This window comes from Mus musculus, chromosome 5 (assembly GCF_000001635.26).
Source record: "Mus musculus strain C57BL/6J chromosome 5, GRCm38.p6 C57BL/6J".
Classification (NCBI taxonomy): domain Eukaryota; kingdom Metazoa; phylum Chordata; class Mammalia; order Rodentia; family Muridae; genus Mus; species Mus musculus.
Genome location: NC_000071.6, coordinates 36030143 through 36042365, shown reverse-complemented (window position 1 = coordinate 36042365; position 12223 = coordinate 36030143). Strand labels below are relative to the sequence as shown.

The 12223-nt window shown below is 51.1% G+C and overlaps 1 protein-coding gene across 3 annotated transcripts in view; it reads left to right on the top strand.

The window, feature by feature from the left end:
* The window catches only part of Sorcs2 (sortilin-related VPS10 domain containing receptor 2), a 381018-nt gene that overhangs the window by 355832 nt on the left and 12963 nt on the right, over positions 1-12223 (top strand). For all 3 annotated transcript variants that reach the window (XM_006504202.4, NM_030889.2, XM_030254926.1), the window contains 6 exons: positions 167-274; positions 2935-3055; positions 4112-4245; positions 4832-4960; positions 6498-6669; positions 11028-11214. In XM_006504202.4, the coding sequence (XP_006504265.1) occupies positions 167-274; positions 2935-3055; positions 4112-4245; positions 4832-4960; positions 6498-6669; positions 11028-11214 (851 nt within the window). The remainder of the gene's footprint in view (positions 1-166; positions 275-2934; positions 3056-4111; positions 4246-4831; positions 4961-6497; positions 6670-11027; positions 11215-12223) is intronic.

The following is a 12223-nucleotide window of genomic DNA, read 5'->3' as shown; positions in this document are numbered from 1 at the left end:
GGCAGGTGGTCTTACCGGAGAGAGGGGGGATGTGGTCTAGCTGTGGCCTAGGTGTTGAGCTGTCCCAGAACTGGTCTCTGGTGGATAGGAGTCAGGCATGGGAGGTAGAACATCTTAGAAAGGAGTAAGACCATGCCGCTCTGTGGACACTGGTGGCCTTTAACAGGTTCAGCGTGGATGAGGGCCACACGTGGAGCACACACAACTTCACCAGCACCTCAGTGTTCGTGGATGGGTTGCTGAGCGAGCCAGGGGATGAGACGCTGGTCATGACGTGAGTGTGGAAGGGGACGTGGGTGAAACAGGCACATCTGATGTGAGGAAGACCACAGCACTGCCCACAGCACTGGGTGGGGGGGTGGGGTCAGAGCCACTCCCAGGAGGTGACCTCATACTGGGCCTCTGCTTCCTGCTACTAGGCCAGTGGCTCCTCCTCTCACCCTGGCTAGCAGGCACATCTGCTGCCTGCACTGGCCAGTGACAGCCAGGAAAAAAGCTGGGGAGGTGATGTAGCCTGCATGCCTCTCCCCACTCAGGGCCCCAGGGAGCATTCATAGAGTCCCATGAAGTGTCCAGAGAGCCCCATGGAGCATCCGTGACCCCTACAGAACCCCACAGAGCATCCCAGTACCTCCATGGAGTGACCACAGCCCCCTGGAATCCATACAGAATGTCCATGACCCCCCCCCCAGAAGCAGATGTAGTTCCTTCCACAGTCAGGCTGCAGTGAGAAAGCCCACTGTGGTGATGACCTCTCATCCTCCTTTCTGGGTGGCTAGCAGAAAGCCAGGGCAAGTCCTACTACAGGACACAAGTAGTATGTGTATCCCAGAAGAGCTGAGCACCAGGCATGGAAGGCTGAGATAGTCCCAGTCACCCTCTATTTAGCAGCTTGGGAGGCAAGCAGGTTGTTCTTGGTCAGGTGCTCCATGATGCTGTGGCCTTCAATGACCCTGCAGGGGATAGGGGTGGGGGCTCATGCTTCCCCAGTCTGTGTGAACTGTCTGTGTGAAGGCTGTGGTGTGGGACAGCAGGGGAGGTCAGGGCTATGGTGCTTGGTATTTGTCAAGAAAAGCAGGTGAGGAAGTCTGGGCTGGGGCAGACTCAACCTGGTTCCTTGGCCTCTTTACAAGGAGGCTGAACAGTTTGCTGGACTAAACCTGCAAAGCAAGGGCTAGCAACAAAGGCGACAGCCCTCACAGGGCTCTCAGAGCTCCAGCAAGCTGGCAGGGTTCCCAGCCTCCGCTTTCCCCAGCCCGGCCCCACCACAGGGCCATCTCTGCCCTGAGCACATCCCCTCCCCTCCTCCACCTCACTTCATCTTGTAGTCTGCATTTTGTGGCTGCTTTGGGACATTCGTGCTTTGTGCAGCCAAGGTCCTCAGATCCGGGTCTGGTCCCAAATGCAGCTTTCATCCCTGCAGCCGGCATTCATCTGGAGAAAGCTGCAAAGTTCACAGGCAGGCGCGTTCATGTTTTAAGTTTTTAAACAGCGCCACAAGGTTCCTACGAAGCCTTTCACAAGGCTGCATCTTCAAACAGCTTCCAATTTCAGTGGGCATGGAGATCATTCACGTGACACAGGCTGGCAGAATGAAAAACTTTTCTGTCTGAGCTTAGGACAGAGCCCCACCCTTATGGAACCTTTATCTTCATCCACCCAGAGGTCACATCTAAGCTGCCCAGTTACCTTGTCAGGACATTGTTCCCAGCACTGCCCACAGCACAGCACAGGACAGAGGGTCCCAGCCTTGGGCTGTACTATGAGGGCTTTCAGCCTAGCAGGGCTACAGGCCATCCCTAGGGCGGAGCCAGTAATACATTCTACAGCATGGCCCACATTTCCTGCTCTCTGCCAAGTAGTCAGTGGCCCTTTGGCCTATCCTGCTAGAACCGTTCAACTAGATAAGAGATGCCCACAGTAGGAACTAAGGTTTCTTTACAGACAGGAACTGGCATACAGAGATGGGATTAGCTGGACCAACTTGCTTCTCTGCTTGAGCTCAGAATGTAGAGTATGGGACATTCCCATACAGGAGATGCTCGGCTATCACACTCAGGCTAATTGGCCATGGTGAAGGCCAAGCCTCACAATTGTGAGCTGCCAACCCATGTATCACCCTGGGTGGGGCCCTTCCTTAGTCTTGTTCCCCTCTGAAATCTGGGGCGATCAGCATACATTCCTCACAGGATACGGTGAGCCCTAAGGAGATGGACAGAAATGTGGGAACCCCTCTCTCTAGCTGCCTGTCAAGGTGACAATGAGCTCTGACAAGAGGAACACCCATCTGAACAGCAGGTTTTCCGAGACAAGGCCACCCATGGTCTGCAGGACAGTTGGATGGGAGGAGCCAAAGCCAGTGTGCAACGCTGGTCTCAGACCAAGCTGAGCACGCCTAGCCTCCATGCATCATGGTGCTTCCTGTGCGGCTGGCCGCCCTCTGTCCCTTTCTCTGCTCAGTGGGATGCATTGCGCTGTCTGTCATGGGACCCTTTCATTCACTGTCCAAGCCTTACAGTGACTTATCTCTCTGGAGTGCCAGCCCTGCCTGGAACCAATCCCATGGTAGGCAGAGGCAGGCTGGCAGAAAGGCAAGGAGACATCAGATAATACGAGACTTGGCTCCTGCTCACCCAAAGCAAGTGTCTGGTGTGTAGGCTATGGAAAGGTCTGTGGCAGCCAAGAAGGCAGGGAGCCTACCCTGGCAGAAAGGGGATTGCATGGGTTGGATGGATAACCTGCTCTAGTACAATCAGCATGCCACAAACAGCAATCACTCTGAGGACGATAACATCAGGCCAAGGCCAGTGGATGACATGTCACATCCTCGAATCCTACTGACCAGGAGAGCTATTACAGGTGGTGGTACAGGGAACCTGAGTGTCTGGTCATCAGGGAAGGGTCCATCTGAAGTGTCTTTCTTTCTCCCCTCAGGGTCTTTGGTCACATCAGCTTCCGCTCTGACTGGGAGCTGGTCAAGGTTGACTTCCGGCCCTCCTTCCCCCGGCAGTGTGGCGAGGATGACTACAGCTCCTGGGACCTCACTGACCTCCAGGTGGGCCATGCGCCTGCAGCCACAGGGCCCTTTCCTCTTCCAGGGAACCTCACAGGTGCCAACCTCTTCCCACTCAAGGATGTTGTGGGCCATCCTCGTACCTGTAGCTGCTCTGATCTGCAGTTCTTAATGACCCTAGCACCTGCAGGGCTTGAGCCTCACCCTCAGCCCGGAGGTCTCCATGATATAATTTGGAACTTTTTTGCTTATGGGGAGATGGGCAAAGACTATATGACATCAGGGTCTGAGGCTGTCCTATGTTATAATGCATCATCAATGTCTAACCTTCGCACCTTGGGTTGAACATGAAGGCCCCATGTCAGCTCCTGGAGGGTGGAACAAGAGAAGCTGACACTTCAGTGGGTACCTGGGGACTGTGAGTGGGTGTGATTTAGTGTCACCTGCTGAAGGTTCTGTGGTCAGCCTGGAGGAGTTTATTAAAGACCAGGGAGCCAGAATAGCAAGTGGAGATTTGTAGCCAAGAAAGATGGAAAATTCCTAAGAGGAGACACCTGGAGTCAGAGACTCTGCCTGAGCCACTAGCTAGGGCAGTAGCTGAAGTCAACCAGGAGCTGGAATCGAGCATCGAGAGTTCGCACATGGAGGATACTCTGGCTAGTGACTCAACAGCTCTCTGCAGAAACTGGTTTACAAGAAAGTGCTCAAATGAGCCTTGAAAAGATTCCAGAGTCCCTGACAACTCTGTCCCATCACTACCAGGGGCCCTGTTATTGGAATCAGGGCAGTGTTGTTCCAAGCATAGTCTAAGAATCTCCTGTGTGTCCACAGGAGCCCTCTAGACACAGCTCATCTCCAGTTATTCACAACCCTGGTCCAGCTGTTCTGTGACCATCAAGGGCCAGCCATAAGGCTTGAGATGAGGGAAGCTGAGCCAGTTGACTGATATGTCAAGTTCTTTTGAACCCCAGTTTCCCTGTTTGTCAAAGGAGGCAAATGCCCCCACCCCAGCTGCCACCAGGGCAGGAGCCACAGGACAAGCCAGTGACAGCTGTCACCGTCCTCTGTCCGTTCCTCATCCTAGTGTTCTTGCTACAGGGTGATCACTGCATCATGGGCCAACAGAGAAGTTACCGGAAGAGAAAGTCCACATCCTGGTGTGTCAAGGGACGGAGCTTCACATCAGCACTCACGTCACGTGTGTGCAAGTGCCGGGACTCCGACTTCCTCTGGTGAGCACTGTCCCTCCCTCCTGGCTCCTCCAGCACCTCTATTTCATGACGACCTTGTCCCCAGAACCAGGGCAGAGGTCGCAGTGTCCTTCAAGGAAGATCTCCAGACACACACTGCCGCCTCTACCCTGGGGCATCATGGGAGCAAGATACACTCACCTAGCCCTCTGCTCCCTCTAGGATTCATTCTACTCAAAGGCATACTACCCTGTGACAATGTCGTTTGCAAAGCCTCCACTCCCATCCTGCCTCACACTCTCTACCCAGCACCCCACATTCAGGTCTCCTGTGTCCTTTCCAGGGCAGCTGACCCTGGTTGCACAGCCAACAGCCACTCCTTGCTTCCCCCTCTCTCCCTGGCATCCTTTGAGTGTCACTCACCTCCCCCAGGAAGCCTTCCAGGCTCTACTTCATTTTCAGCCTCCTTGGACTGGAATGGAGCTAGTCTGTTCAATCTGTTCTCTGGATTAAACTTGTGGATTCACCCATGTCCCCACAAATGGACACCTCTAGACCTGTGCTGTAAGGTTCTCCACCCTAGCTGCTCCCTCTACTCTTACCTTTTAACCCAGCTTTCCCTTCCCAGTGACTACGGGTTTGAGCGCTCATCTTCCTCGGAGTCCACTGCCAACAAGTGCTCTGCCAACTTCTGGTTCAACCCTTTGTCTCCTCCTGAAGACTGTGTCTTGGGTCAGACTTACACTAGTAGCCTTGGGTGAGTACACTTAGCCACCCAGCCGGTCAGCCACCCATCCACTCACCCATCTACCCACCCCCTCTTTCCCCCACACCAGGTTTTCCTCCATTTTAGCTGAAATCTCAGCCACTGGCATACTCACCTTCTGGGCCTAAGCCCATGACATACAACGAGTCCTACAGTCTGTGCTGCGCTGGCTAAAAGTTCTGCAGGAGGGGGAGTGGCAGGGAGGCCCTTCACCCCACCAAGTGGGTGAAGCTGAACAAACTGCTTGTACAGAATCAACATTATGTAGAAATACCAAATACATAACATCTGTGATCCTGCAGCTTCATCAGGGCCCACAGGCTCCATGTGATGGGCCATTTCCTCACCCTTTGTGGGAGGTTCCTTATTACTTACCATGGAGAACTAGAAGAAACAGAGGCAGGAACAGGAACTAAATGCTTTAGCCTTGGCAGTATATAGCCTAACATCTATTATCCATCCACCCAACTGTCCTCCTCCATCCATCTATCCCTCCACCCACCCATCCATCTATCCATCTATCCATTCACCTACCCACCCAACCATTCACCCATCCATCCATCTACCCAACTATCTTTATCCATCCACCCACCCATCCATCCACCTATCCATCCACCTATCCACCCACCCATCTATCTACCCACCCACCCACCCACTCATCCATCCATCCATCCACCTATCCACCCATCCACCCATCTATCTATCCACCTACCACCCACCCATCCCCCATCCATCCATCTAGCCACACACCCACCCATCCATCCATCTACCCACCCACCCATCCATCTAGCCACACACACACACACATCCACCCACCCATCCATCTAGCCACACACACATCCACCCACCCATCCATCCCTATACCATCTACCTATCATTCACATCATCCATCCCCTATTCATCTATCCATTTATTCCATCAATTTACCCATTTATCCACCCACCCATTCATTCTTCCACCAATCTATATACCCATTCTTCTGCCACCACAAATACCCATCTTTCTATACCCGTCTACTCTTGATACAGGTCTTGGCTGACACTTCAGATAAAAATCATGCTTACCAAGCCCTCCCAAAGAGGCCATTATGCCACCACTGGCTGAGTGGGTAGATATATGGGTAGTGGATGGATACAGCCATCCCAAGAAGAGAAACACTTGCTTATAGCCACTCAGGAAACCAAGGCCCAGTCCATTTCAGCCACTCTGTCCTCCATAGTTCCCAGCAAGACCTTGAATTCGGACTGTCTCCCTCTGTCACTCCATAGCAAACAACACAAACAAAACAAAACCAGTTATTATTACTGTGAGCAATATGATCAAGCCATGGGTGCTTCAGCTCTCCAAAGCAGACCAGCACAGCCCATCTCTCCATTCTGATGCTCTCAGATATAAGTGGACAGAAGCAGCCATGAGGTAGCATGGGGAGCAGATAGCAAAGGGACTGCAGAGGTTGAAGCCAAGCGATTCTGTCCCTACCCATCAAACCACTGTCTGCTCTGGACCTGAACCTCCCCCATCCAACCAGGTACCGGAAGGTGGTGTCCAATGTGTGTGAAGGTGGTGTGGACCTGCAGCAGAGCCCAGTGCAGCTGCAGTGCCCCCTCCAGGCACCCCGGGGCCTGCAGGTGAGCATCCGAGGAGAGGCAGTGGCCGTGCGGCCTAGAGAAGATGTGCTGTTTGTGGTGCGACAGGAACAGGTGAGCATCCGTCCTGGACTGGCACTGACAGGCAGTTTCAGCCAGGCACCCAAGGTTGAGGCTCTGAACAGTTTGAAGCATGGCCATGAAGGCCTCCGGCCTGACCCCAAGGGTAGGGCCACAGGACCAAAGTTGGCCTCTTGCTTCAGACCAGTGTTTGAGATGAAACAGATACAAGAGCAAGTGCTCATCAGACAGTCAGCAGGAAACGGGCTCCGCATCACACATGTATGTACGTGTGAGTACATGGGTGTGTATATGTGCGTGTGTATGTAATCTTGTGCTTACCAAACACTGATACAAAAGTTGATTCCTCCCCATAGGTGGCACAGAAATTATTTTATTGATTTCTTTCTTCTAATGATGAGGATGGAACCGGGGCCTTTTGCAAGCTAGAGAAGTACTCTTCTACTGAGTCACACCCCCAGCCCAGCACTAAAGCAATTTTAAATATCTAATTATATTGATTTAGTTGATCTGGAATCCCAACAAAAGTATAAAGTTTTTTTTCTTCTTCAAGAAAATGACTTATAATCACAATCCAGAAATAATGCCTTCTGTGTGTATATGGGATGGATATAAATACAAGTATGTGTGTATATATATATATATACACACACACATATTTTTCTCTCCGCCCAGTCTCCCACTCATTCTATTTTTACTTCAGAACAAGTGTTACATTTTCTTCTGATTTTAAAAATAATATATGCTCATTGTAGTATATTTAGGAAACATATTTATATAAAAACCCCCACCACATACATAAATATCACCCAAAATCCTGTTCCCCGGGGGAACTGTTAACTTTTCTGGTTCCTTCTGGTTCCTGTAAAACATAATAGTTTACGTGACACATTCCTGTGTCTCGGCTAATAGAAGCAGCTAATGATCCCTGCAAGAACATTTTAAAATGACCATTAGGAAAACATGAACGTCCAGAAAATCCAAAGGCAGAGGGGGAGTTCCCCTTCCCCTCCAGATTCTGGTTAATGGACACTCACAGAGGCAGAGAGAGATTGAGAACACCCCCACCCCCCAGGATTCTGTGCAGTCTCCACTCACAGGTCAGCAGGATTCCATATCTTTAGCTAACAGATATGAAGGCTAATATATAGATGAATCCAGGATCATGCATGTTGTGCATAAACATCCTTTAAAAGGCATCTGTCTGACTTTAGAAGTACAGGGAAACTGAGCCTATGGAGGACTCAGACTGGTCACACTAAGCACTTGTGTGTGCACCAGGCACTGTGACAGCCACTTCCTGTCAGAAGTGCAATCTAGCACTCAATAAATGTATGTTATAGATAAAGAAACTGGAGCTGTGAACAGTGAGGCCATTCTTTCGAGGTAAAAAGAGGCAGAGATGGCATTGTGTCCTCTGGAGGCCTCAGGACTCCAGGCAGACAATGGCTAAGTTTGTAGCCCCTAGGCCTAAGCTGTACAACCCTCCCTTCTCCTCCCACCCCAACACACACACACACACACACACACACACACACACACACACACACACACACCGAGGTCCTCTTGCTGATTGAGGCAGCCATCAGATACATACAAATGTATCTCCATTTGTATTGAGATCACAGATCAGAGCTCCTGGTCTGCCTGGGGTTCGCTGGACCCTCAGACAGAACCAGAGGAGGCTCTCAAACTCCTGGCCAGACATCCTGGAAACATGGCCATTTGCTGCCCCCTAGAGCTTAAAGCTAGTAACTACAGTACATCTGCAGATAGGCTGGGTCCCCAGGACAAGAGAACAGAGCATCTTCGGAACCCTTGCAGGGCTGCTTGTCAGGCTCAGACTGGAGTGGGCAGAATTGAGGGGAGCAACACAAAGATGCCTTGAAATAGGGGTTCCTGGGCCACCCGGGAGGCCTGGGAGGGAAGCGGGGAGGAGCATGGGACTGAAGATAGGCATATACACACTTAAACGGTGACACTAACTCCCTCCCACACTCACACACACTTTACAGGCACAGTGTGCACTCCTCCACTACACACACACACCTACCATTACACATCACTGGTCTTGAAAACAGGGCTGGGTGTGAGGAGCCTGCGTTTCCTAAGTATCTAAGAATTCACAGTGTTGGGGGATGGAGGCCAGACCCATAGATACCCTCCAGTCTGTAGCTGCCTTACACTTGACAGGTGCAGAACAGACTTGGGGAGTTGGCATCTCCATCCAGCAACGGCACCTCCCCCAGCCAGACCTCAGACACAAACCCAAAATAGATCACACACCTGCGTAGGATACGGGGAGGTGTAAACTTTTAGGACCCCACACCAAAGCCATCCCAGAAGCACAGACTGGGGATCCTCAGCACAAATGGGGCTCCAGGCTGTGGAATGAAGCAACATCTAGATTTGAAACCCCAGGGAAACTGTTGAGAAGATAAAGGCAGCTATAGACAGGAGGGCATCTGTGGGCACAGCCCAGTGAGCAGCGGAGCTGGACCATGCAAAGGTCTCTCTAGCTCTGCAGCATGGAATGGGCGTGAGACATGAGGGACAGTGGGCAGGGCAGGATGGACGATGTAAGCAAAGGCGTGCACTCAAGGATGGGAACGGGAACCCATGCCTTGAGTGCTACCAAGAACTCTTCCCCTCATAGGAATGAATTGGGTGTTGTCTTAGGGTTTCTATTCCTGCACAAAACATCATGACCAAGAAGCAAGTTGGGCAGGAAAGGGTTTATTCAGCTTATATTTCCACATCTCTTTCATCATCAAAGGAAGTCAAGACAGGAATTCACACAGGGCAGGAACTTGGAGGCAGGAGTTGATGTAGAGGCTGTGGAGGGTTCTGCTTACTGGCTTGCTTCCCCCTGGCTTGCTCAGCCTGCTTTCTTATAGAACCAGGACTACCAGCCCAGGGATGGCACCACCCACAATGGGTCCTCCCACCCTTGATCACTGATTGAGAAAATGCCTTACAGCTGGATCTCATGGAGGCATTTCCTCAAGGGAGGCTCCTTTCTCTGTGATAACTCCAGCTTGTGTCAAGTTGACACACAAAACTAACCAGTACAGGTGTGGACACACCCCCTTGCTCCTCATTCAACCCTGCCAGGAGAGCAATAGGCAAAGAGCCCACCTCCAGAGCCTGGATGCCTAAAAGCCTCAGTCTTGTAACCTATAAAATGGACACATGAAACGCCATAGATGCTAGGTCCTGGGAATGCCCCGTCAAAGACTCAGCCAGGTGCTGTGCATTCTAGGAGCCTCATGGCTCAAGGCTGCATTTCCCAGGGTCTGCCTCCGTGTCCACACAGCCACTCCTGGTGCCCAAATCACCACCATGTACTCTTGTAATCTACCCTTGGGTTTCTGGCACTCATATCCCATTGCGACCTCTTAATGACCTGCATCTGCAGGCTTATTTTAAATGTCCATTTCAGAGGGTCCCAACAGATATAGACTTGGGGTGACTCTATCCAACCCTGTGTAGCATATTCATAGAGAAAGTTAGACAAACCCAGGCAGTGGTAGCACACGCCTTTAATCCCAGCTCTTGGAAGGGAGGCAGAGGCAGGTAGATTTCTCAGTTCGAGGCCAGCCTGGTCTACAGAGTGAGTTCCAGGTCAGCCAGGGCTACACAGTGAAACCCCATCTCAAAAACAGACAAACAAACAAACAAACAGGGCAAAGTTAAATGAACATCATTTACATACAAGTGCCCTTCGCTTTTGAGGACTGGGGGTGTGAACTCAGAAGTCTGATATTGGCTAATGTGAGATGACGAGGCGGGAGGGGAAGAGGGCAGGGAGGGAGGGAGGGGAAAGGGGAGGAGAACTCCATCTTGCCTTGAGTCTAAAAGTCGGGGCCAGTCAGCAGCTTGTATGGGGAGTTCAGTGCCACTATCAGACAAAGTGACAGGAGCCCCCCTTGCTGCTCCATACAGTCAAGCCTCATTCCTGGTGTGGTGTGGGATAAGATGAGAAACAGGAAGCCATTTTATCACAGGGAGACAATTGTGTTTTCTTTGCTGTGGTTCCCTGAAGAGACCTTATGGTAGCTACCAAAACCTTCTCTATCTCCATGTGGCATTCCCACTTTCTTTTCCAGTTCTGTGCCTGACTCAGGCTCAGGGTTTCCCCTGGGCCCCACACAGCCTTCAAAATACCGCACTAAAATCGCCCATACATGTTCTGTTTTAAAGGAGAGCCCAGTCTTGGTCCCATGGGCTGTCTCCCAGCTCAGCCCACGGCAGGCCAAAGCCCTGAGAGCAGAGACAACCTACTCTCTGGCCTCAAAGAGCCTGCATCTAAGGAAAAATTAGAGTGGGCATCTAATGCCGGAACCCTGCTTCGAGTCACTCCTAAATGACCCTGTGGTATTTCCCTACAGGGTGATGTCCTGACCACTAAATATCAGGTGGATCTTGGGGATGGCTTCAAGGCCATGTACGTGAACCTCACTCTGACAGGCGAGCCCATTCGACATCACTATGAGAGTCCTGGCATCTACCGAGTGTCCGTCAGGGCTGAGAACATGGCAGGCCATGATGAGGCTGTGCTCTTTGTCCAGGTCAACTGTAAGTCCACTGATCCTTTTAAGCTGTGTGGCTCCTCTTGAAATTAAGAGCCAGGGCTTTGGGGACAGGGCTGGGGGAGCACAGGGAATCTTGTGGGGTTGGTATATGTCCTCAGGACAGTGAGACCATGGACAGAAAGGGCTGGGCTCAGACTTGGTCCTAGTGGTCTTCATGGAAATAGTGTTGAGGGTGGTAATAGTGGTGGTCATGGCGACACCAAGGATGCTAATGATGTTGGTAATGTTGGTGCTGGTAGTGATGATGATACCAACGATGATGATAGTGATGATGGAGGTGATGATGACAAAGGGGGTGATAGTAAGTGGTGGCAATGGTAGTGATGGTGATATTGGTGATAACGGTGGTGGTGATGCTATAGTTGTGTTGATGATGGTAGTGGTTATGATGGTGATGATGTTGGTGATGATTGTGGTATTGATGATGATAATGATGATTGATGATGGTAATGGTGGTAATGACAGTGATGGGTGGTGATATAATGGTGACAGTGGTGATGATGGTGATGGTGGTGACAGTGGTGAAGATGGTAGTGGTAATCATTGTGGTAGTAGGTGTGGTGATGGTAATGATGGATAGTGGTGCTGATTGCAGTTACTTTTGCATGGCTGCAGTTGTAAGGCCTGACAGAAACACCATAAGAAAGATTTATTTTGGCTCACAGTTTCATGGGGCTTCTATCCAAGCAAGCAAGGCCTGCTATCATTCACAGCAATAACAGCATATAGGACTCAGGGGCTTCTCACACCTCAGTGGTTCAGGAGCCAGAGAATGGGGCTAGGGTGAGAGACTGGTCTAGAACCCCCAAAGTCTGCTTCCGGTGGTCTACTTCTGATAGCTAGACCTAACTTGGAAGGCTCCCACAGCCTCCCTCAAGAGTCTCTGGATAGGAAATGCAAACTAAAGCATGAACCTAAGAGAGACATTTTAGATTTGACACATAACCTTCTACCTCTGTTCCTAGAGGCTCACAGTATACCTCTCTAATGCA